Source organism: Podarcis gaigeae, assembly GCF_964106915.1.
Source record: "Podarcis gaigeae genome assembly, chromosome: 2".
NCBI classification, from domain to species: domain Eukaryota; kingdom Metazoa; phylum Chordata; class Lepidosauria; order Squamata; family Lacertidae; genus Podarcis; species Podarcis gaigeae.
This window is the reverse complement of record NC_139679.1, coordinates 13,651,610-13,678,014: the sequence shown is the minus strand read 5'-3', so window position 1 is coordinate 13,678,014 and position 26,405 is coordinate 13,651,610. Positions and strand designations below refer to the sequence as shown.

At 46.4% G+C, this 26,405-nt stretch overlaps 1 protein-coding gene across 2 annotated transcripts in view; it reads right to left on the bottom strand.

Moving 5' to 3' along the window:
* Positions 1-56: 56 nt before the first annotated feature.
* SLC39A5 (solute carrier family 39 member 5) overlaps positions 57-26,405 on the bottom strand; it is a 30,561-nt gene continuing 4,212 nt past the window's right edge. The window contains exons 1-11 of one of the 2 annotated variants that reach the window (XM_083728888.1): positions 22,012-22,289; positions 16,280-16,693; positions 15,083-15,302; positions 10,922-11,096; positions 9,192-9,361; positions 8,036-8,194; positions 6,280-6,361; positions 4,590-4,847; positions 2,863-2,943; positions 1,649-1,839; positions 57-885 (exon numbers count right to left, since the gene is read on the bottom strand). In XM_083728888.1, coding sequence (XP_083585014.1) covers positions 733-885; positions 1,649-1,839; positions 2,863-2,943; positions 4,590-4,847; positions 6,280-6,361; positions 8,036-8,194; positions 9,192-9,361; positions 10,922-11,096; positions 15,083-15,302; positions 16,280-16,683 — 1,893 coding nt within the window. In that variant the 5' untranslated portion in view covers positions 16,684-16,693; positions 22,012-22,289 and the 3' untranslated portion in view covers positions 57-732. Of the gene's footprint in view, positions 886-1,648; positions 1,840-2,862; positions 2,944-4,589; positions 4,848-6,279; positions 6,362-8,035; positions 8,195-9,191; positions 9,362-10,921; positions 11,097-15,082; positions 15,303-16,279; positions 16,694-22,011; positions 22,290-26,405 lie in introns of those variants that run through there. The other variant, XM_083728889.1, reaches the window with a different exon arrangement.

Sequence of the window (26,405 nt, the reverse complement as noted above, 5' to 3'; positions counted from 1 at the left end):
ACACACACACACACAGAGAGAGAGAGAGAGAGAGCACTGTTCCATCAAACCTGAAATTTTGGTGTAGAGGCTTTTGGTAACCAGTTGCCTTTTTTAATGCCAACTTAAATATTAATGAATGCGGCAGGACACTGATAGCTGACATCAGGGATTGGACCAACTGCCATTGTACCCAGCCAGCAAGGCTGACAGGAATGATGGGAGTTGTAGTCCAGCAACAGCTGCTGGTTCTCTATCCTTGGATTACAGGAAATAGCTTGCTGGGGAAACTCAGCTCCAAAACATGAAAGGCCCCCATTGCATATCAGCGGCTCTCTAAGTAAGCTGCAGACCTTCAAATAATTCTCTCACATTGCATTCCCAGGTGGCAATAGGTCCAGTCTCTCTCGAGCAAACTAGTGCTCTTTAGAAAGCACAAGGAGTTTTCAACATGTTGATTGCTGCGACTAAGCACAACTTTCTTCCTTTCATCCAAGCCATAAAGGCTAGGTAAAGGCACTGTCGCCTTTAGTTTGGCACCCTGTTTTGTTGCCACACAAAAACATGGGGACAATAAGCTGTTCCTTCTGTTCTCTCCTACTGAGTTCTTTCTCCAGCTCCTGCGGACAGGAAGATGGAGCAAATCTGTAGCCCCTCTTACAGAGTTAAGAGGAAAGGTGCAATCGTGCTTGAAGTCTGAGGGGGCATCGTCTTCGATCCATCTTGTGTTCTGGAGTTTCCTGCTGAAGAGGGCTACCCGTCCAAATGGAAACTGATCTGCCCTTCAAAGAGAGCGATGCAGACCATGAGGACTACTCCAGTGAGAAAGCCCAGGTTCTGGAGAAGGAAGTGGGCAAGGGAGCCCTTCTTGCCCCTGCTAGAGCTCCTCTGCAGCATTTCAGGCAGCTAGAGAGAGGGCGAGAAAAAACAACAAAAGGCCATTATTTCTTTGGGAGCAGCTGTTACGGCAGCTTGCAGTTAAGCCAGAAAAGCTGTTCCCCTTGAAGAGACAATAACAGCGATGCTTAGTGGATGCTTAGCAAAGATATCTTCAGTGCTAAAAGCCAGGATAAAGAGGTGTGTCTTCATCACTCCACAAAAGCTGTATAATAAAATTGCAAGAGGGGGTAGCCACAAATGAGGGGCTGCCACAGAGAAGGCCCTCTCCTTGGTCGCACACACACACACACACACCCGAGCTGCTGAGGGTGGTGGAACGACCAAGAGGCCCAGGTAAAGGGACCCCTGACGGTTAGGTCCCGTTGCGGACGACACTGGGGTTGCGGCACTCATCTCCTCTATAGGCCGAGGGAGCTGGCGTACAGCTTCCGGGTCATGTGGCCAGCATGATTAAGCCACTTATGGCAAACCAGAGCAGCGCAATGGAAACGCCGTTTACCTTCTTGCCGGAGCGGTACCTATTTATCTACTTGCACTTTGGGCTTTCAAACTGCTAGGTTGGCAGGAGCAGGGATTGAGCAACGGGAGCTCACCCCGTCACGGGGATTCGAACCGCCGACCTTCTGATCGGCAAGCCCTAGGCTCAGTGGTTTAACCCACAGCGCCACCCGTGTCCCGAGGCCCAGGTAGGGAATAACTAAATCCTTGGTCCCCAAAAGATTAATGTCATGCTAACAGGAGAAGTTTGCAAAGAGGCGGCTGTCCTTACCATGTCCACCAGTGCCACGTACAGGAAAATACCAGCCGTGATGGCAAAAATCCAGGGTGTTACTTGCGTGGTGCTCCGACTAATGAGTGTCCCTACTACTGTGCCCAAGTAAGCCAGGAAAGCAGACAGCAGATTGAAGAGGAACACCCGTCGGACTGGCATGCCAGCCTGCAGTAGGACAGCACAATCCCCTGCCAAAGAAAAGAGGAGTTAAGAGTGCAATGGACATATCTTCACAGAGGCACCATAACTAACTCAAAGCCAAGCAATGTCTCTAAAACCAGTGATCCCCAAATCCACCTTCCCCCCACCCCAATGGACCACTTGCAAATTGTGGATGACTTGAAGCTTTTTCTGCCTCTTTGGCTAATTGTAACGTGCCATGCATATGCTGTATTTTAATTGACTCTGGGGTTGTGGCGCTCATCTCGCTTTATTGGCCGAGGGAGCCGACGTACAGCTTCCGGGTCACGTGGCCAGCATGACTAAGCCGCTTCTGGCGAACCAGAGCAGCGCACGGAAATGCCATTTACCTTCCCGCTGGAGCGGTACCTATTTATCTACTTGCACTTTGAGGTGCTTTCAAACTGCTAGGTTGGCAGGAGCAGGGACCAAGCAACGGGAGCTCACCCCGCCGTGGGGATTTGAACCGCCGACCTTCTGATTGGCAAGTCTGTGGTTTAACCCACAGCGCCACCCGCTGTGACAAAGGACAGCTGGACATATCAAGGGCCCCATTACCTTCAGTAGCTTAGGGCCTCATCAAAGCTAAATCTGGCCCTGCCTGTAACCACAGCATCAGGTAACATGGGTGGTACCCACAAACCCAGAATGGCATGGGTTCAACAGAAGGGCAGGAGCAACCACAACACCAGAGCAGATCCAAGTAAAGGGGTGGAGTCTTCCTTGGACACCGGACAGGAGGATATGATAGGATTAACTGATATCATCAGCATCATCTTCCATCATCAGAAGCGCAGGGCCATAGGAAAAGATTTGTTGGATCTGGGTTTATATCAAATCCACCAATGGCCAAGCCTACAGCCACGACATGAGAGTGGAGATTTGCACCCAAGGTGTGTGAATGACATTTAAAAATGCACACACACAAACTCAGCCCCAAATCTTTAAAATATTAAATAGTAAAACAAAGCAGATTTAAAAGTAAGAGAGGTCAGGAAAGCCTGAAGAATAAAGCTGGGGATCTTCCTTACCAAGTTCATGGGGCAGTTCGTGGCAAAATACTGCCACCGTAGTGCTTAAACCGCTGGAGATTCCATCAGAGAAAGCAGCTCCTAGGAGAAAAGGGTTACAAAGGTAAGTGAACCTAAAAGAGGCGTTTCCTCTCCCCTCTCTCCAGCTGGATTGGCTCAAGTCATCTGAACTAGTTTGTCTTCACTCGAGTGGGAAGACAGGTGAACGAACGCTAGTGTATTGGAAGAAGCAAAGATCACCAGTGTTGAAGCAATTATTCTTCAACATCAACCGTTGGACTGGTCATGTTGTTCGGATACCTGATTATCGTCTTCCAAAGCAACTACTCCATTCCGAACTTAAAAATGGAAAGCGTAATGCTGGTGGTCAACAAAAGAGGTTTAAAGACCGTCTCAAGGCAAATATAAAAAAATGTAGTAGAAACACTGACAACTGGGAAACACTGGCCTGTGAGTGCTCCAATTGGAGAAGAGCCTTTACCGAAGGAGTCATGGGCTTTCTAGAGGCTCAAAGTCAGGACAAAGGAAGAAATGCGCTAAGAGGGAGTCATGCTTCGCAAACCCTCACTGTGATCAACTCCCGCCCGGAAACCTATGTGGAAGGATGTGTGGATCCAGAATTGGCCTCCACAGTCACTTATGGACTCACTGTTAAAACCGTGTTCATGGAAGACAGTCTTTCTTGGCTTTGAGTGATCGCCAAGGAAGAAGAAAGAAGGTTGGGCGATTACGTTCAATCATCTGGAATTTAAGTGGGAAGCTTCCCTGATTCTGTGACAGAGGTCTAACACAAGCCTTTCTGGAACTGAAGGCTGGAGAGAACCAGTGGTGATAGCCAGTACCCATGGGGGGGGGAGAGAGGGGTGCCGAGAGGCCATTATTAATTGGAGACACAGCCAATGATGGGCAGAGTCAGCTCATTATAGTTTTACGCCCTCCTCCCTGCTGAGTAGTACAAGGGCAACACTTGACACTACAGACGAGGAAGACTACAGTCCATTACATGTGAAGCTCGCGACTCTCATTATGCCATTTCAGATCCTTTTAAAAGCTTCCTTTGGTGCAGCAAGCATATCTAGACATGTAAATGAAAATAAGGAAAACCAATTTTGTTGTTTTTATTCGCACATTGATGATTATTTTAAATTGTTCTTTGCATACTGCTTAAAGGTAAAGGGTAAAGGGACCCCTGACCATTAGGTCCAATCGTGGCCGACTCTGGGGTTGCGGCGCTCATCTCGCTTTATTGGTCGAGGGAGCTGGCATACAGCTTCCGGGTCATGTGGCAGCATGACTAAGCCGCTTCTGGCGAACCAGAGCAGCGCACGGAAATGCCATTTACCTTCCCGCTGGAGTGGTACCTATTTATCTACTTGCACTTTGACGTGCTTTCAAACTGCTAGGTTGGCAGGAGCAGGGACCGAGCAACGGGAGCTCACCCTGTCGTGGGGATTCGAACCACCGACCTTCTGATCGGCAAGCCCTAGGCTCTGTGGTTTAACCCACAGCGCCGCCCGCGTCCCTGTATGCTGCTTAGGGATTTCTTTATTAAGTGGTTTATAAACTCAAATAAATAAATGGAAGTAATTTCTCTCAACCTCTTAAAAATAATTTTCTGGTTCCAGCCTAACTTTTGTAGGATTGTGCCCTGCCATTATTATTATTATTATTATTATTATTTGCTTCTGGCACAAGCAGAAACCTAGCCCCGGCTCAAAGCCACTCACCGATGGCCAGTCCATCTGTGAAGTTGTGTATCCCATCCCCTAGAATAACCATCCAAGCAATGTCGGCTATCCCAGCCTTGAGGGCTCCAGCTGGACTGTGGGAGTGTCCGTGAGCATGGTGCTGATGGAGCTCTTCCTGCCTCTCTGAGCTTCCTCCACACTCTTCTGAGCTGCGAATTTGGACAGAGCAGTCCTGGACTTCCCTGTAGAGGCTGTCAGCTCCTCCTCCTGCCACCGTCAGGCTCTGGGATTCAGCACCTGACACCCAAACCAAGCAGGGAAATATCAGATCCCCTTGCCCAACCCCACCCTCACCCTGGCACAGATCGCTGGCATTTGTGACTAAGAAAGCAGTACTGTGGATGCACTCTTGGAACTCACAGATAATGGGCTGTTATGTACTGAGTTGAATAGGATCCAAAATGCAGCAGTCTGATTGGTCCTAGAACAATAGGATCCAGAATGCAGCAGTCTGATTGGTCCTAGAACAATAGGATCCAGAATGCAGCAGTCTGATTGGTCAGCAGGAGCCACCCAATCCAGCTCCAGGTGGAAGTGAATCCGCAACCTGATTGGCCTACAGGCGAATCCCAGAATATGCCAATCACGTGGGGCCCACTGTGTAAATAATGTATATAAAGCAGACATTTGGGGGAACTTCCATTCATCACTACTATGAGCTGAATAAAGAGCATGAACTCCACACTCAACTCCAAGTATATTTCATGGGCTAAACACAGAGACAGCTTGATTGCACAGCGGACCTCGGTCTCATGAGCTACTTCTGCTCAGCTTGACCCACGGCAGACCCAAAGACGGGTTGCAAAGGCGTTCCATATTGTCCTTGCAATGAGTCTATGAAGCAGCAGATTAGCTAAGAGAGCATCTTGGACAAAACTCATCTGTACATTGAGTTTTTTAATATAAGAAGCTTACAGGAATTTTAAAGGCCTACAGTGAATAATTAACCTACCTTCCTTCCTTCCTTCCTTCCTTCCTTCCTTCCTTCCTTTCTTTCTTGCCCATCTGGCTGGGTTTCCCCAGCCACTCTGGGCAGCTCCCAACAGAATATTAAAAACATGATAAAACATCAAACATTCAAAACTTCCCTAAACAGGGCTGCCTTCAGATGTCTTTTAAAAGTCAGATAGTTGTTTATTTCCTTGACATCTGATGGGAGGGCATTCCACAGGGCGGGTGCCATTACCGAGAAGGCCCTCTGTCTGGTTCCCTGTAACCTCACTTCTCGCAGTGAGGGAACCGCCAGTGAGCTGGACCTCAGTGTCCAGGCTGAACAATGGGGGCGGAGACGCTCCTTCAGGTATACTGGGCCGAGGTTGTTTAAGCAACATGTTCCCTATACCGCCTGGGCTGGGTTAAGGACTAAAGTATAGTATATTGCTGGGGGAAACAGTAACAACAGTGAGGTTGGTCACTGGGACAGTGGTCACTGGGACAACTGCCCCACCTGCCCAGTAGATGGGCAGATCTTGGTTGAAGGAAAAGCATTAGAGAAAACAAGTTCCTTCCAGCCTAATGCATAGCTGTGTTTTAATTCCACAAAGTGTGCATGGACTGCAGCCATGACACATGAATCCTTCTGTAGGGGGACAACAAAACTTTTCACAGTTAAGAGCACAGAAGAAAACCATGCTGCTAATAAAAACCTAAAGCAGACTGTGTGACTCACCATGAGATGTCCTCAAACCAGCAGTGCTGTTGTCACCCACCTCAGCTGGAGATGGTTCAAGCGGCTTTCCGGTGGCGCCCTTTTACAGAAAGAAAGCAAAACTGATGACTAAGCAGCACTAAGCTGAGGTTGTCATGAGAAGCCCAGCCCACTGATGCTGCAATACTTTGTCTCCCCCTAGAGGTGTTGGGTGGTACAGTATAGCAGTGGTGTCTCCCTCTGGTGGTGGGCACAAAACATGACATTATCTGGAGCAGAAGGTTTCTCCAGTAAACGTGTGTGGTTGTTGTTTTAAAACAACCACTGCCACAGAGATTTAGCACACCTGGTGCCAACAGGCCAAATGGTGACCTTGCTAATTATGGGTGACCTTGCTAATTATCATCCAAAGAGCAGAAGTGAAGCTCACAGGTTTAGCATGGGTGGTTCAGTCCAAAACACGGGCCACACTATAAACCACACACATAAAACACACAGTATTAGCTGTTTCTTCCTCTTCTTTTTTTGGTTCGGTCATGGGAGAAGCTTCTGACTGGTTGGACATAGCTTAGGCTGCATGGCATTGTTATAATTATTCTAAGGTCCCAAATATAAAACAAAACATTCATAAAAGTACAAGGCAAACACATACATAACTATATAAACCACGTGTCTAAAATTGTACAGGAGAGCAATTCTGAAGCCATTTTGACTCTCCCAAATTGACCTCAAATATTTCTCTGCAGTAAGGGAGGCAAATGGGGAAAGCCTTCCCATTGTCTTTTCGCTTACAAATCCTATATTAAGGGCATATTTGTTTATGAATAGGGTGACCTGGATTCAGGAACTAAAGTATTAACCATCACAAAAGAATAGCCAGGCTGCCCAGGTAAAGCAATCAGTGACCATTAACAGATATCCTGGCAGACAGGACTTCTGCTGTAGACTGCCTCCTTCTGTGATGTATGTAGGATGGGGGGTGGTCTTGGGCTATAGGGGGACGTGGGTGGCGCTGTGGGTTAAACCACAGAGCCTAGGACTTGTTGATCAGAAGGTTGGGGGTTCGAATTCCCGCAACAGGGTGAGCTCCTGTTGCTTGGTCCCAGCTCCTGCCAACCTAGCAGTTTGAAAGCATGTCAAAGTGCAAGTAGATAAATAGGTACCGCTCCGGCGGGAAGGTAAACGGCATTTCTGTGCGCTGCTCTGGTTTGCCAGAAGCGGCTTAGTCATGCTGGCCACATGACCCGGAAGCTGTCTGCGGACAAATGCCAGCTCCCTCGGCCTATAGAGCGAGATGACCATGCAACTCCAGTGTCATCTGCGACTGGACCTTAAAGTCAGGAGTACCTTTACCTTTACCTTGGACTACAGGGTGGGCAATTTCAAAAATTTATATAAGGGCGTGCGCACGATTGTTCTGGGTTCCTCCTCCCCTCCTGCGTGTGATGAGTGAGGACCTTGTGGCAGGGTTACTAGCCAATTTGCTTCTCAATATTCTCCGGTTGGCCTCTGTTATTTCTCCTAGCAATAGGGAACCAACTTAAAGACTCTATACGGGCTCCTGGATACCTCATAATGGAAAGGAGTCATTTTTTCTTATAACAGCATAAAGGGATCCTTTCACAGACCCACGTGGAAATAGGATTTTTGCCTGGGACATTAAGGAAGATGATGGGGAGAACTAAGTCGACTGGCAGGGGCGGGATCGCTTTCTTGAAATCTCCTGGCCAGCCCATCAGGTTGCCCAGGCCACTGGCAGGCCACTCCATCTCTTTACCTTTTTGACTTGAATCCTCTTGAGTGTTCCCATGAGATTCTCAATGAGGAACAGTAGGTAAATACCGCCCAGAACGCAGAGGCCCTTCAGGACTGCGTCTTCCGCCAAGGTCATTGGTTCTTGTTTTGGTGACAGAAGTCCATGGGGCCTGGCCTGTGCCTGAATGAAAACAATTCTTTTGAGCGGAGAAAGGGAGAATTCAGAAAATAAACAGTTAAGTACAGGCAATGTATGAAGACCCTCAAGGCCTTCCGAGAAAGGACCACTCCCTCCAACCACTAACAAATTTGGTTTGCAGACATCCAATTTGTCCTCGTCTCCTGGGTTTGGGCTGACAGGGAAATGCATGAGATGAAGAACAAGGGAGTGCTGGAAATAAGAAGGCAAGAAGAGCCTTGCTGGATCAAACCAAAGGCCCATCTAATCCAGCATCCTGTTCTCACAGTGGCCTCCCAGATGCCCGAGGAATATGACAGTTGTATTGGGATGCTTTGACTAAACTGGCAGCGTATTCATGTAAGGGAATGACAGACTTCTTCTTTGGCAATCACTCGTAGCTGAGTAAGATTGTCTTCCAGTCCGAAAGTGACTGTGGAGGCCAATTCTGGATCCACATGTCCTTCCACAGTGGGGATATTGGTTTCCAGGTGTAAGTTCACTGGCATTGGGAAACAGAAACGCAAGATGCTCCCCTTTGGCATTGTCCAAGCACCCCAGGTTTCATCATGATATGGAGAAGGTTGGGGTACATCTCTCCCACCTCGTCTTCCTCCACAGGAGACCCCAAAGAGAAATCATACCACAAAGATTTGGGGGAGAGGGTTGGTGAAGTGTACACAGGTTCCCACAAGGTAAGACACAGTGATAACAGCAAGAACCTTTATTGAACTACATAACCAGGAAATGGGCAAAGCAACTGCTTATATACATTTCTGAAAGCCTGGGCCACTCCCACTCGCAACATGATTGGCTGTCTAAACTTCCAAGCTGCGAATCACGACACAGAGTTCAAGGGCCAATGGCAGTGGCCCAAATCCTGAAATATTCTGTGATTGGACACCATGTATCGAATCAGAACACAGGAGCTCAGAATCCTTAATCCAGACTCAAGCTCAGGCAAACACAGACCACTGAATACATAACAGTTGGTACATACGTGCGGCCAGAGATGCAGCAGTGCATCCCCACACAACGTCCCCACAGCCAAGGCCACCAGGAAAGCGAGAAGGAAATGGAAGAGCTCGCGGTTGAAGAGAGGAACGAGAACTATGGCCAGGGCAGATGGCAAGCTAGTCAGGGTGATAGCCAAACATCCCCAGCCCAGACCTGTGCAGAACAAAGAGGATGAGCAAGATTGGACTAGGAGCAAGAGAACTAAAACCAACAACCTGCTGGATCATACAGTGGGGGCCGAAGTCATGTCCTCATTTGCCCCACCTCTCCACATGTTCCAAAGGACTTTCATGCCACTTCTCCTGGAACCTGACAACTAATTATCTGCCGCCTAAAACAATTAAGGGCCCCAGTTCTCTGAACACTATTGGCAATGTCAGGAGCCTAGAAATTCGGTATATAGAAGGGTAGCCAGCCTAGTCTCTTTAAGATGTTGATGGACAAGAGCTCCCATCAGCCCCCAGCCAGCATGACCAATATTCAGGGATGACTGATAGTCCAAAAACATCTTGGTGCCATGGTGATTACTTCCAGGTTGCAGGAATGGGCGTGGGGGATAGGAAACGCAGAAAATCTAGTTACTTTGAAGGTGAGAATCTAATTGTCTAGTGTCTGAATAAGAGGCTCCCCCAAACTGGAGCTCGAACATTAACTTGAAGCATCCTGAGAGCCAATGCACTTGAAATTGTACTCAGTATCCACTGTGTACCCAGTTAGTCTGACTTCGCTTCCAGATTCTTGCTATTATCAGGTAGGATTCAATCACATACTGTCAAATTGAGGTCACACAATGACAGTGGATTGGAAGGTCTTGCACATGAAACCTGCTCCCTCAGAAGGTCAGAGTTGTTGTTGTTTTACGATAACAAAAGTAATGGGGAAATCAACTGGGATGTACAGGATCGCACTTGCTTTGACATGTCATCTTTGCAAACCTATCGGGATGAGCGCTCAGTAACAGGTCATCCCGAAGGGCCCTTGATGAAGATTCTGAGCTGTTCTTGAGAGGACAGCATAGTACACACATTTTGTGGGGAGGGCTATTTTGGAATATATATATACTCCAATGGTGGTGCTGTGGGTTAAACCACAGAGCCTAGGACTTGCCGATCAGAAGGTCGGCAGTTCAAATCCCCCTGATGGGGTGAGCTCCCGTTACTCAGTCCCTGCTCCTGCCAACCTAGCAGTTCGAAAGCATGTCAAAGTGCAAGTGGATAAATAGGTACTGCTCCGGCGGGAAGGTAAACGGCGTTTCCATGCGCTGCTCTGGTTCGCCAGAAGCGGCCTAGTAATGCTGGCCACATGACCCGGAAGCTGTACGCCGGCTCCCTCGGCCAATAAAGCGAGATGAGTGCCGCAACCCCAGAGTTGGTCGCGACTGGATCTAATGGTCAGGGGTCCCTTTACCTTTATATATATATATATATATATGTGTGTGTGTGTGTGTGTGTGTGTGTGTGCGCGCGCTGGATCAGACCCAAGATGTGGGTTTGCAAACCGAGAACTCCTTGGAAAGCCAATGACAATGGGAGAGGTGGTAACTGAAGGGCAGGTAGGGGTGAGGGTCGAAGGACTGTAGTCAGCAGGGGAATAATGAATGAAAATTAAGGGCGCAAAACCAGTACTGGGGCTGATGCAGAAGGGTAAGGCTGGAGCTGGGAGTCAAGGCCCCTCCTGGGTCAGGGTACGAGGAAAACCGCTTGTGTTCCTTACCACTCCAGAGAGAACTTCCTGCCATGCCGAAAGCTACCTCATCGTAGTGCTGGATGCAAACGCGGCTGTCAATCTGGTAGAGCAAAGCAGGACACAGCAGTGTGAACTGCTCTGGCGTGATTTTGGAGACCGAGTTCAGCCCAAAATTGACTAGCAGCTGTGATACGTTGAGACACTGAAGACAAAGAAGGAGAAAAACGACTTTATTGCAAGAATGATTAATTGTATGGGACGGGAGTACTGGACCCCCAACCAACGTTTAATTGACTGCCAGCATGGTTCTCGGTCATTAATTTGATTAAAGTTTTCATTTGCAGCACTAGATCAAGCGGAACTCAGAAATCTCGGCTGGGGTGGGGATGTCACCAGTTTTGGAAGGGGAATGAGTTGAAAAGTGACAGCATGAAGAATTGGGGGAAGGAGGCAATAGACAACAGCAAGACCCATTGTTCTCTAGGAGATTGGGGTTAAAAATGCAAAACAAGAACAAATACTCACCTGTATCGCACAACATGCCTAAAAACGCAGAGGTACGGTATCACATTCAGACATTTATAATTACAAATATATAATTATTTCTACAATTGCTTCCAGGAAATGTGCTATGTGTGAGGGGAATAATGGCCTAGTACAGATCTAGGTTCACATTTAATCTCTCCCTTCTGCCATCCTTGCTGCTGATTTATACCAAACCCACACTTTCCCCCTTGGTGCTATCCATCTTGCTTGTTGCAATCAAACCGTTGCCACAAGTCACCAAAGATTCTGCCTTTGTTCATAGCTGTCAACTTACAGCTTGAAAATAAGGGACCAGCAGCCTTGAAAATAAGGGATCATCAGTCAAAATAAGGGATTTTCCAAGCACAGGTATGTTCAGCTTCTGAGCCCCTCCAGGCCAAAGGCAGAAAGCCCAGCCAGCAGCCAAACGAAGCCTCAAGCGGTGGTTCCCACAGCGCAGCAACCCGGCAAAGGGGATGCAGCAAGGAAAACCACCGTCACCTCTCCGCTGGGAAGCGCTGAGCAAAGGCGAGTCCACAGGCAACGTGGCCGATTTGATTGGCTGGCACAAGGCATGCAAGCTCCAGCCCGCAGTCGTTCTTAGACTCCTTATTGGGTGAGCAACACAGCCAAGCAACACAGCTGGAGCCTCCCTCCTCCCTGGCTGGCAGGGAGGGAGGGAGGGAGAGGAGCTGCTTCCTTTGAAACCTGGGAAATTTAAGGGACATCATCAATAAGGGACAGCAGTGGGACGCAGCGCGGGGATAAGGGACTTTCCAGCCAAATAAGGGACGGTTGACAGCTATAGCCTTTGTTCCTCATCGTCCCTCAGGTGGGACAGGGTGCTACCTGAGGGTCTTTTAGACACCAGCTTAAAACATGACTCCTTGTCCAAAGTGTTTGGTCCTCGTCCAAAGTGTTTGGTGGTTGTCACCAATGGAAGCTAAAGCTTTCAAAAGACTCAACATGGAGTCCAAATGGCCAAAATATTGTGAGATTTTGGAACAAGAGGGAGACAAATTGAAATTGCAGAGCTTTGAGAAATTAAAGAGTAAAGTACGAGATTGGCTTCATTACTATCAGATAATGGAGGTTTATAAATCGGATAAAAAAATCGGATTCCAGGTGGAAAAATCGAAATTAGAAACAGAATTGTTAGAGCCCAAAACAAAGATTTTGTCAAGAAAGTATAACTTGCTGTTGAAATGGAATACTCAGGATGAAACTGTTAAATCTGCTATGATAAAATGGGCACAAGATGTTGGACATAATATTATGTTCGCAGACTGGGAACAGTTGTGGACCACCGGTTTGAAATTCACGGCATGTAATGCCCTAAGAGAGAATATTATGAAAATGATTTATAGGTGGTACATGACTCCAGTCAAGCTTGCAAAAATTTATCATTTGCCCGACAACAAATGCTGGAAATGTAAAGAGACTGAAGGTACATTCTTTCACCTTTGGTGGACGTGCCCAAGGATTAAGGCCTTCTGGGAAATGATTTATAATGAATTGAAAAAGATACTTAAGTACACTTTCTTGAAAAAACCAGAGGCCTTTCTCCTGGGCATGGTTGGCCAATTGGTACTAAAGAAGGATAGAACTTTCTTTATGTATGCGACAACAGCAGCAAGAATTCTTATCGCAAAATACTGGAAGACACAAGATTTACCCACTCTGGAGGAATGGCAGATGAAGATGATCGAGTACATGGGATTGGCAGAAATGACCGGCAGAATCCGAGACCAGGGAAAAAAGTCGGCAGAAGAAGAGTGGAAGAAATTTAAAGATTATTTACAGAAATATTGTAAAATTAATGAATGCTAGAATGATGTTGGAGGGAAATTAAATGGTTACCAGCTGTAATGTAAAGGTGGAATAATAATTTAAAATAAGTTATACTAAGTCACAACAAGGATTTGCTGAATTAAGAACTTGAACTGGAATACAAAAGGGGGAGGTGAGAGGAGGTCCGGGACATAAGGTAATGGAAATAAAAAATGGGAATTATATTTGTTGTGTCCTGTTTTAATTGTGTATTTGTTTGTTGTTTTTTTTCTTTTTGTATTAAATTGGAAAACTGTAATAAAATATATTTTTTTAAAAAAAAAAAAACACAAAGTGTTTGGTTCTGGAGTGAATTTGCTCACCTGAGAACAAACCCGGTTTTATGCATTGTTTTACACTCTGTTCCGCAGAACATTATTGCATGTCGTTACCTGCCCTGGGATCTCTGGATTAAGGGTGGGATATAAGCAGTTTAAGGAAAATGAATAAACAAAATGCCCAAGATGACTGCATGGTCACGTGATTGAATCATAGAATCATAGAGTTGGAAGAGACCACAAGGGCCATTGAGTCCAACCCCCTGCCAAGCAGGAAACACCATCAGAGCACGCCTGATATATGGTTGTCAAGCCTCTGCTTAAAGACCTCCAAAGAAGGAGACTCCACCACACTCCTTGGCAGCAAATTCCACTGTCGAACAGCTCTTACTGTCAGGAAGTTCTTCCTAATGTTTAGGTGGAATCTTCTTTCTTGAAGTTTGTAGATTGCTTCAGCAGATGCTCTTCCCACCGTGTTACTCATATCTACTGCCATCATCACAAGGCTGAAGGAGGCTGGTTTGAGCAAGGAATGGCAATGGTACACTAAACCTGAGCTGGGTATACAGTGGTACCTCGGGTTACATACGCTTCAGGTTACATACACTTCAGGTTTCAGACTCCGCTAACCTAGAAATAGTGCTTCAGGTTAAGAACTTTGCTTCAGGATGAGAACAGAAATCGTGCTCTGGCGGCACGGCGGCAGCGGGAGGCCCCGTTAGCTAAAGTGGTGCTTCAGGTTAAGAACAGTTTCAGGTTAAGAACCAACCTCCTTAACCCGAGGTACCACTGTACAAGAAAGCCAGAATGCTGTCAATGAACTAGTCCTCTCCCCACCTTCCACTAAACTTAGGGATGAGAGTTAATAGTAATGGAGCTATTTTGTGAAGTTGTTCAGGACCACAGGCCACAACTATTTCCTACAAATTTAGGATTAAAGAGGGCAGGGTTTCTGGGCACCTCCTTATTGGATCAACCACGCCTCTTCCTGTCCTCCAATATACTGGTACCTCTGGTTACGAACTTAATTCGTTCTGGATGTTATGTACTGAAGTTCTCACCCTGGGCCAGCAGGGGGATACTGTAGATAGTTATGCAAATAAGGGATCGAAAGTGACGTTCAGTGAGTGGATAGTTTTAGAAAATTGTTACAGTTACATTGTACTGGAGCTCTGTATAAGCAGGCTGGCTAAACCCTTCAGTTCAGTTCTGCCCTGGCCTGTGAATAAACAAGAGCTGTTTGAAGAATCGCTGTGTCGTCTGATATGTTCACCCACAACTTAACACCGGAGGTCCGTTCTTAATCCAAAACCGTTCTTAACCTGAAGCACCACTTTAGCTAATGGGGCCTCCTGCTGCAACCAGTGCGCAATTTCCATTCTTACCCTGAGGTAAAGTTCTTAACCCGAGGTACTACTTCCAGGTTAGCGGAGTCTGTAACCCGAAGTGTTTGTAACCTGAGGTGTTTGTAACCCGAGGTACCCCTGTATATCCAGTGTGCTCCCTGCAGTAAGGGAATTATGGGCAATGAAACACCAGGTCACCTCACACTTACATCTTCATGCAGGTGATTGTAGACAGAGTGATCCAAAGCAATAACTCTCTCTAGAAGATTTAGGCCAGAGTGACCCTGGGAAGGTTTGGGAAGGTCTTCTTTGGTGCCCCCAGGCTGCTCTGGGGTTTGCCAAAAGGTAGGCTTGGTGACAGGTCTGACATCACGGATTGCAGGATGAACAGGTGTTTGGGTAGCAGGGCCCAACTGAGGGATTCCAGGCCTGCAGAAAATGCAAAAATTATCATCAGAGAAGAATAACATTTATGCTTTAGGTTACAACTGTGATTCAATTAGACCAACGAAATTCCACTGACTTCAAAGTGCTGCAATTTAGGAAGGATGCCTTGTTAACAACCAGTTTTAAAGTCTAATCTCTACCACCTTTCCTCTTTCGAACATTATCTACCTCCTTCAGATTTAATGGGCAATTCTGACTATTTTTACCGACAACGCTAAAATATTTTGAGATTTCATTAAGCATGGCCAATTGAGCCGAATTAATATTTTGCAATAGCTAAGCCAGCCAGCAAGATCACAGCATCCTGGCAAAACAAGCCTGTGAAATCTGTTTGAACAGCATGCATGCTGCCGTTGCCAAGTGAAAAACAATGGGATCAGATCTTCCGGCAAGATTTTAGCTTTGTTGCAAGCAAATGAGATAAGCAAGACAAGTATTGCAAGATGTTTACTGCCCATAAAGATCTTACCTTGAATCTCCTCTGCAGTTGCGAAGGAAGCACGTAACCACTGACTTTTGCTGGGCAACTGTACTTAACAGAGAGTGCTATGCTCAGTAATTAAGAAATAAGCTTTTCCGCAAGGTGGGCGTGGGGAACCTGTGGTGCTTGGGAGTCCTAGTCTAGTGACCTCAGGAGGAACGCAGGTTCCCCGCCAGAAAGCCAAAGAAAATATTTCCAAGGTTGTTAAGTTGTGGGTGAACATATCAGACGACACAGCGATGCTCCAAACAGCTCTTGTTTATTCACAGGCCAGAACAGAACTGAACTGAAGGGTTCAGCCAGCCTGCTTATATAGAGCTCCAGTACAACGCAACTGTAACAACTTTCTGTAACTATCCAATCAATGAACGTCTCTTTCGATCCCTTATTAGCATATGTGGACCTGAACTATCTACAGTATCCCCCTGCTGGCCCAGGGTGAGAACTTCAGTACATAACAAAGGTCAAAGCAGATTACCTGGTAGGGGTTGCGCTTTCTGCTTGGGTCTTGCCGAGGTGCTCCAGCGCCGAGTGCGAATGCAAGTGCTTGTTGTCTTGGACTTCCAGAATGTCCAGGTGGGACACATGGCCGTGGCCTAGCTCCTCATGTTCAATCTCCACCACCTGCACCTTCCCAAGTCCCAGGCTCAGCAGCAGGCGAGTGAGGCCTTCGAAGGACAAGGTGCCATTCTCGCCATATTGCCCAAAGAGCTGCTGCAGGTAGTAGCCCTGCTCTTGGGCAGCATCTTCAGGCAGGGCCCACGCAGCTCCTTCCAAGAGCAAGTCGGGAGGATCGGCCAGCACCAAGCTACAGATGCCCTGCAGGCAGAGCACGACCACCCATGCTCTGGCCAGACGGAGCCTCAGGGTTCTCTGGTCCATCAACAGGGAGCTGCAATGCAAAGGACACTGCGCTGAGCGAGGGAGCACGGGGGAGACGTTCCCTCACAGTGCTGCAGTTCTGAGAGAGACAGCCAGGCCACTTGCCACCAAAGAGGTGCCGGCCCAGACCCTCTCCAAGTGTCGTTATTTCCTAGGGACAGTCCCAGATTTGCAGAAGGGGATAGCAAGGGTAAAGCTATGTAGGTAAGGTAAAGGTAGTTAAAGCTATGGTTTTCCCATTAGTGATGTATGGAAGTGAGAGCTGGACCATAAAGAAGGCTGATCGCCGAAGAATTGATGCTTTTGAATTACGGTGCTGGAGGAGACTCTTGAGAGTCCCATGGACTGCAAGAAGATCAAACCTCTCCATTCTGAAGGAAATCAGCCCTGAGTGATCCCTGGAAGTACAGATCCTGAAGCTGAGGCTCCAATAATTTGGCCACCTCATGAAAAGAGAAGACTCCCTGGAAAAGACCCTAATGTTGGGAAAGATGGAGGGCACAAGGAGAAGGGGACGACAGAGGACGAGATGGCTGGAGAGTGTTCTCGAAGCTACCAGCATGAGTTTGACCAAATTGCGGGAGGCAGTGGAAGACAGGAGCGCCTGGCGTGCTCTAGTCCAGAGTTTTTCAACTAGTGTGCCGCGAGATGTTGCCTGGTGTGCCGTGGGAAAAATTGAAAAATTCGAAAGATTTAAAAATAAAGTATTTTATAATTTTTCATATTTCTGTTTACTTACTATTTCATAATAAAGTAATTATAAAATACTTTCTTTGTGTTTATTTGATTCCTATTCAAGATAATTACTTTATATATAGTCAATATAGGCACAGAGTTAAATTTTTTAACATTTTCTAATGGTGGTGTGCCTCGTGATTTTTTTCATGAAGCAAGTGTGCCTTTGCCCAAAAAGGTTGAAAAACACTGCTCTAGTCCATGGGGTCACGAAGAGTCGGACACGGCTAAATGACTAAACAACAACAACATAGTAAAGGTAAAGGGTAAAGGGCAGTGGCGTAGCGTGGGGGGTGCAGGGGGGGCCGGCCGCACCGGGCGCAACATCTGGGGGTTAGGGTTAGGGGGCACAAATCCACGGGTTAGGGGGTGCAAATTACTTGCCTTGCCCCGGGTGCTGACAACCCACGCTACGCCACTGGTAAAGGGACCCAGCTTCCGGGTCATGTGGCCAGCATGACTAAGCCACTTCTGGCGAATCAGAGCAGCGCATGGAAACGGCGTTTACCTTCCCACCGGAGCGGTACCTATTCATCTACTTGCACTTTGACATGCTTTCGAACTGCTAGGCTGGCAGGAGCAGGGACCAAGCAACAGGAGCTCACCCCGTTGCAGGGATTCGAACTGCCGACCTTCTGATCGGCAAGTCCTAGGCTCTGTGATTTAACGCATATATAATGGAGGGCATATATAAACGCGTGATTTATATACTTATGTATGTGTTTGCCTTGTACATTTATGAACATTTAATTTATATTTGAGACCTTAGAATTCAAGTTCGGCATCAGAGATAAGTAACTATACAATCTTTAGAAGACAGCGCTGTATAAGGAAGGTTTTAATGAAAATGATATATAGATGGTATTTGACCCCAGTCAAACTTGCAAAGATATACCACTTGTCTGACAATAAATGTTGGAAGTGTAAGGAAAATGAAGGAACATTCTTTCACCTCTGGTGAACTTGCCCTAGAGTGAAGGCTTTCTGGGAAATGATATATAATGAGTTGAAAAAGGTATTTAAGTATACCTTCCCTAAGAAACCAGAGGCCTTTCTTTTGGGTATTGTCGGCCAGAATGTGTTAAAGAAGGATCGAACATTTTTTATGTATGCAACAACAGCAGCACGGATACTTGTCGCTAGGCATTGGAAAACACAAGATCTACCCACACTGGAAGAGTGGCAGATGCAACTGATAGACTATATGGAACTGGCTGAGATGACCGGCAGAATCCGAGACCTGGGAGAGGAGACGGTGGAAGAAGATTGGAAGAAATTTAAGATTTATTTACAAAAATATTGTAAATTGTATGAATGTTAAGAAGGATGCTAGAGGATAAACAACTTGGCACCATTGAGTTTAAGGAAGTGAATTATGAAGATAAGACAAATTTAAGAAATGATAAAAATTTTGGAATATGTTGGTTATATCTAAACTTTTTAAGATTTGAATAAAATGATAGTCAAAATTAGAGATATAACATTGGAAAATTAGATATGAAGATTAGAAATAAGGGGATAAATTTGCTGAATAAAGTTATAACCAGGAACGCAGGAGCGGGAGATGCGAGGGAGTCCAAAGAAGTGAAAAGATCTATGTTAAGAGATGTGATATTGTACTGTTTTATTGGTATTGTGATTCAAACAAAAATTGTTAATAAAAAATATTTAAAAAATAAATAAGGAAGGTTTTTAAAAAATGTTTAATATTTATTATTGCTTTTATATATGTTGCCCAGAGTGGCTGGGGTAACCCAGTCACATGGGTAGAGTATAAATAGTATAAAAAAATTATGATGGAATAGAATGTCCTTATTTTCATTAGAGAAAAGTTGGAGGGTATGGAACAATTGCCTTAGCATAGGCACAGGCAAACTCCAGCCCCTCAGAGGTTTCGGACTACAATTCCCATCATCCGTGAGCACTGGTCCTGTTATCTAGGGATGATGGGAGTTGTAGTCCCAAACATATGGAGGGCCAGAGTTTGCCTATACCTTGGGTTAAAGACACTTCAGGTTGCGGTTTTTCAGGTTACGGACTGCTGAAACCTGGAAGTACCGGAACGGGTTTTGGCGGTCGCGCATGTGCAGAAGTGCTAAATTGTGCTTTGCGCATGCACAGAAGCGCCAAATCACATCCTGTGTGTGTGCAGACGAGCAGCTGCGGGTTGTGAACGCTGTGGGTTGCGAATGTGCACCCTGCACGGATCACATCTGTAACCCGAGCGTCCACTGTACCTGCTAGCACCACACTGAATCCCTCTTATAATATTCAATTTGGTTCCTGTGGGAATGTTCCAGGATGCAACATCTGAAAACACCCACTAGGTTTTTTCTGCAATTGTCAGCCCTAGTTTGTTCCTGTGGGGTCTGTAAAGGCTTGGTGCGTCGATTAGCAAATACCCACAAGACTGTTCCATCTGTAACTAGAGAATGAAAGCTGTTCCTAACTGCTGGAATCCTGCGTTTCCATGCTCTTACATCCCTCAACCCCAATTCTTGTGTTAATTATTAAAATGAAGCCTCATTAGAACTTTTATCCAGCTGTTCTTAGGTGGAGAGTCTTTCTTCTGACGGTTTCCTACACATGCTGAGATTCAGTACTTACAAGAGGAAGAACTCAATTTCTGCAGTGAGCTGAAGGACATGTGCCAATCTGAGACAAAGCACAATGCCCACCCCGAAACTTTTGCAGACACAAACAGAACGGGTGGCAGGGTGGCATGGCATCTAACGGCCGCAATACCATTACGAGCACAAACCATCATGAACAGACAATTATTTTTATTTATTAAATACCAGGGTTGTTCTGGTAGGGGGCAGGTTGACCATATCCAAACATCATCCTTCCTTACAATGAGAAGCACTTAAGAGATGCACAAGGCTGTTAAAAGCAGGGAAGTTCCCCTAAACTTGACTCTGTGTCTCTGTGCGTGTCCTAACTGTGCCTGAAGGAGGTAGGAGTTTTATCTGCCTCCTCTCAAGCTGTGAGGTCAATCATCACTCTTCCCATAACAATCTGTTGTGATGCTCACTGGGGTATGTGTACGCTAGAGCCAAAATTAGATTAGCTTGGCAAAATTCTCTCCTGCGAATTCTGATAACAAATATTCTCTGGGTGTGTAAATATTTGACAGTCAGCATCGCCATTTGACTTCTGGAGGTTTTGCTGCAGTAAAAAAAAGGTAAAGGACCTCTGGAAGTCCAGTCACAGGAGACTATGGGGTGCAGCACTCATCTTGCTATTCAGGCTGAGGGAGCCGGCATTTGTCCACAGACAGCTTTCTGGGTCATGGGGCCAAGCATGACTAAACAGCTTCTGCCGCAATGGGACACCGTGACAGAAACCAGAGCGCACAGAAACGCTGTTTGCCTTCCCGCTGCAGTGGTACCTATTTATCTACTTGACCTGGCATGCTTTCGAACTGCTAGGTTGGCAGGAGCCCGGACAGAGCAACGGGAGCTCACTCCGTCGTGGGGATTTGAACCACCAACCTTCTGATCGGCAAGCCCAAGAGGCTCAGACCACAGTGCCACCCACATCCCCTTTGCTGCAGTAGCAGTCAATGACATCTGAGTGTCTAACACAAGGTCTTGGCCAGTATTTGCAGAATGCCAAAAGCTACACAACACCATTAAGTAGATGTATTAAGTCATTAATTCATTTAATCACTCAGCAAATGTATCCCTTGAATAGGTGAAAAGCTTTTACAAATAACAGCAAAACCATCCAATTTTGCCATCGAATTCTGAAATTTTGGATGACATTAAAAACTTAAAAGTTCCACTTTTATCCAGCATTCCATTCTACGGATATTGTTTTGAATGCAATGGCTCATCAGCCCTCTTAACAGGAAAAGTTTCTGTCACTTTTAACCGGATAGCTTTCTCCATCTTTCTTAGATCCTTTACTCCCATTGCAACTGGGAAAGCCGCTGTTATTTCCATTTTGCGAACGAGAGCCAAGGAGCAGGGAGGCAGGGAGAGGCTTACTAAATCTCTGTGCCCAAGGTGCTTGAAACCGGATTGAAACCAGTCACACAGGCAAGCTGTTCTATTGCTTCTCAAGTGGGGAGTTAGCAGGAAACGTAGGAGAATGAGAACGTGTAACATCGCCTTTCGAGTTTCCAGTCACCACATCATATATAGTCCCTCAGTAATCCTCACAGCATTCCTTGTCACCACCAACATAGCGGATTAGAGGCTGAGAGGCAGGAACCTGCTTTAGGCTACCAATGAAAAGTTTGTGGCAGAGAGGCAAGATTTTAACCGGAAACTTCCTACTTATGTAGAGCAGCTTAAGTCATTTGCAGAGCACATGCTGCACAGGCAAAAGGAACGGTGCCAGGGAAAGACTTGTGCAGAAATCTGGAGAGACACTCACTGAAGGCAATAGTGCACTAAGTAGTCTGTTCCTATATGGGGTTTTTCCTTTTTCTTTTAATGACCCAGCATCCAGTATAGCACTAACCTTGTTAGCCTTTGCAATAGTTCCAGTCCAGAGATTTCACAAATCCCCTGGGATGTTGCTGTGGAGCTAGGCAAGCAAATATCAAAGCAATAACTTTAAATATATGTATATATATATATGTACCTGCTCCCGTCACCGAGCTCCTTCCTGTCCGGAACACACTCTCAAAGCACCTTCCAGCTCTCAAATCTTCTGAGTTCCTGGGCAATGCAGCTTTAGGGCTGGTGTTATCCGCTTATTATTCCAAGTCGGGGCCGGTTTTCCACAGCCACACCGAGCACTAATTGAGAACAGCACAGCTTCTAGCCCAAACAACCATCTCTGCAGCATTGAGGCTTTTAAAGAGGCGCTGTTTTGATCTCCTCAAGCTGTTGATCAGCCTCAGTGGTGGGATGGCATGTTGCATTCGGTGGGCGGGGCCTCCACAGGCCCCTCCTCTTCTCAAACAGCATGTGGAGATTGGGGGCATGACAGGATTTTTAGACTGTTCCCGGAAATGTGGGTTGAGGGAGTGGGCTTGTGGGGAGTGTACAGCTTGTTCCCACATCACTGGCCAAGTTGGGGAAAGGAGTTGCGTAATAGAAATGTGACTGTGCATATGCACACATAAACACAAAATACTCGGGGGTAAAGGCCCATTCAGAGGCATGCCAAATCACATGACCATGCGCCTCGCATGCATCCCCTGGCTATAATCCTGGCCACAACCCTGTAAGGTAGGTCAGGATAGTTATCTCCCATATGGGAAACTGGGGCCTAGAGGCTACCCAGTTAGCCCATGGTAGAAGAACAGCACACCATGGATTTAAAGCACACAACTTTCCCCCAAAGAATCTTGGGAACTACCCCCTCACATAGCTACAGTTTGCAGCATCCTTAAACTACAGTTCCCGGGATTATGGGGGGGAGCCATGTGCTTCAAATGTGTGGCATGTGCACTGCTACACTAAAAAGTAAAGGGACCCCTGACCATTAGGTCCAGTCGTGACCGAATCTGGGGTTGCGGTGCTCATCTCGCTTTATTGGCCGAGGGAGCCAGCATACAGCTTCAGGGTCATGTGGCCAGCATGACTAAGCTGCTTCTGGCGAACCAGAGCAGCACATGGAAACACCATTTACCTTCCCACCAGAGCAATGCCTATTCATCTACTTGCACTTTGACGTGCTTTCAAACTGCTAGGTTGGCAGGAGCAGGGACCGAGCAACGGGAGCTCACCCCGTCGCAGGGATTCAAACCGCCGACCTTCTGTGGTTTAACCCACAGCGCCACCTGCTACACTACACTACCCCAAACCAGCTCTTTCCATCTAATACAGCATATATTAGCACCAGCCAATTTGAAGAATCCTAGAATAGCAGATTTGAAAGGTACCCTAATAGTTGCCTAGTCTAATCCATCATGTTCAGAGAAACCACAGCATCCCTGACCATAGGCCACTCACCCTCTGCTTAAATACCACCAAGCAAAGGACAGTCTACCACCTCCTGAGGCAATCTGTCTCATTGTTAAATAGCTTTCAGCATGAGGGTGTTTCTCCTAAGGCTTAGCCGAAATCTGTGTCTGCCGCAATTCCCAGCCACTGTTTCCGGTCCTGCCCCTCGAAGCAACTGAGCAAGTCTGCACTTTCTTCTCAATAGAAAAAAAACCCCTTTTCATATAATTGTTGAATTCTGATGGGAGGGTGTTCCCCAGAGTGGGCGCCTCTGCTGAGAAGGCCCTCTGCCTGGTTCCCTGTAACTTCGGGCAGCCATATTTCAAAAGGTGAAAATTAAGTTTTTGAGCTATTTTCAAGAAACAAAACTAGGCTTCCAACATGTGTTTCCTTGCGTCCAGATTTTCCCAGACACTTCAACGATTTCTGCCTGAACACTGCTTCCGACTGCCATAATTCCGTTATGCCTGGGAAATTTCTGACGTATACCAACCTTGCTGCAACAACTTTTTGCAGTGAGGGAACCTCCGGAAAGCCCTCAAAACCGCACCTCTGGTGAACATGTCATACCATTTTGAGGGTCTGCCTGCCTCTTCCTGCTCTTTTAGATGCAGCACCCATTTTGTTTCATGCCACACTCCCTGTGACAGAAATTTTGTGACTGGTGGCTATGGCACTTCCTCAAAATTTGGAACGTGCCCTCTGGTTGGGTACTGTAAGCCTTAAAAGCATAGTAAGAGCCCTGAGAGATTAGGCCAAGGGCTCGCCTGGTTCAGCTTTCTATTCCCACATGACCAATCAGATGCCTATAGGAAGCACATGAGCATGTAAGGAGCACATGAGCAGAATGGCCCTCTCCTACACACAACCCCTAGCAGGGCTACACTGCCTCTCATACAGACAGCAACATGTAGCCATAATGACTGCAGCCTTATTTTCCACAAATCTGCATCCATTCCTTGCTTGTGCTTCCTAGATGCAGAGCCGGCCCACCCATGAGGCGAGGTGAAGCGCCCGCCTCAGGCGGCAGAAGAGGAAGACATGGCACTCTGCCCATCCACCCAACTGCTTCCACCACCCAGAGGGAGGTGTTCTGGCCACCTCCAGGTGGAGAAGCTGAGCAAGAGGCAAAATTTGAGGAGTGTCTTGGCTGCTGCCAAATTCGGCAAGAGCCAGGGCATGGCACAGCAGGGGTCAGGAAGCAACCATCTCTGTTTCACCCTAGGTGGCGAAACAGGACAGGTTACCCCTGCCTGAGAACACCTGATTTCCCAATTTGCAAACAGAATGCTGGACTAGATTAATCTCTGTTTTGATGCTCCCCGTCAGTTCCTTATGCCCTCCAGAGTGTTTTGTGTGGAATCAGGTAGATTCCCTACTCTTCAAGAGAAAGATAACAACTGTTAGAGAGGGGCAGGAGTACAACTTGTTCTTGATAGACAGTTTTGCAAGCCAGGTTGTTTTATTTGGGGGAAGTTAATAGTTGACCCAGCCGGGCAGAAACTCAGAAATGGCGAGCTCCTTTCCTTGCCAAGCAGGATGTATTAAAGGTCACTTTCTGGATACAGCAGAATGTGAACAAATAGTACCAAGAGAAAAGAGAGGTTCTGGGGAACCGTGGAACCAGAGAGTCCATTTCCCAGAGCTGTTGCAGTTTTGTTTGGCAATATATGCCCTCACTCTCAAATTATTCGTACCCATTCAACAATGCGATTAAAGGATCACCGGCTGACAAGTAGCTAACTGGAAATCTCATTGTGCCCATGCTGAGGGAAATTATTTTACACAATGTCTGAAACAAAATGTCCAGCCTTGTTAACAGAAAAGCCAAGAGTAAATAAGGTGTCAGGAAGATCTGGGGGTTTCCCAAATAAGAGTTTTGCAGCTAGAACTGAATATTGCAGGACTAGTGCTATAATGAGGGACACGGGTGGCGCTGTGGGTTAAACCACAGAGCCTAGGGCTTGCCGATCAGAAGGTTGGCAGTTCGAATCCCCGCAATGGAGTGAACTCCCGTTGCTCAGTCCCTGCTCCTGCCAACCTAGCAGTTCAAAAGCACCTCAAAGTGCAAGTAGATAAATAGGTACCGCTCCGGCGGGAAGGTAAACAGCATTTCTGTGTGCTGCTCTGGTTCGCCAGAAGCGGCTTAGTCATGCTGGCCACATGACCCGGAAGCTGTATGCCGGCTCCCTCGGCCAATAAAGCGAGATGAGCGCCGCAACCCCAGAGTTGGTCACGGCTGGACCTAATAGTCAGGGGTCCTTTACCTTTAGTGCTATAATGAGGCACGTTGCATGCATGTAATACATTTAAATCACATGACTTCTCCCAAAGAATCCTGGGAACTGTAGTTTGCTAAGGGTCCTGGAGGGGGTCATACCATATATGCCACCATCTCCTTCAAGGCAGCGGGCATTAGCTCATCCTTCGACACTGCATTCTGACAACACAGTCAATACCCTATGGCTAGATTGTAGGAGTTAGGACGGGCAAGGTCTAAATGACATCTGCAGAAACATTGCAAAATCTATGAATGTTAAAATGATGTTGGATATAAAAATAATATGGCATTAGTGACAAAGTTAGAAAGAGTATGCAAAAATGAACTAAAAAAAAAAGGTAAAGACTAGAGTTATATTATGTCAAATTTAAACAATATGGTATAAGTGACTAAGTTATAAAGAGAAAGATCGGAAACATAATAGGTTGAATTATATAATTATCAATGAGATTTGAAAGAGGGTAAGGATTTGCTGAACTTGATTGGGCAAAGGGGAACACAAAAAAGGAGGTGTGAAGAAGTCAAGAAAGAGAGTTCAATAAGTATGAAGTTAAAAATTGGATTTTTTCTTTTTTATGTCTTTTATTATCTTTTTTGATGATTTTTTTTGTATTTTCTGTTTTCTGTATTTTCTCTGCATTTTTGGCTATGTTGGTTTTTTCTTTTTTTCTTTTTGTTGTATGTTTGTATTTGTCTTTCCGTAAAACTCTAATAAATATTATATATATATATATAAAAACTAAATGGCATGTGGTTGGCCTTACCATTGCAAGCATCTTGCCTCCATCCTCGGGTCTCAAATG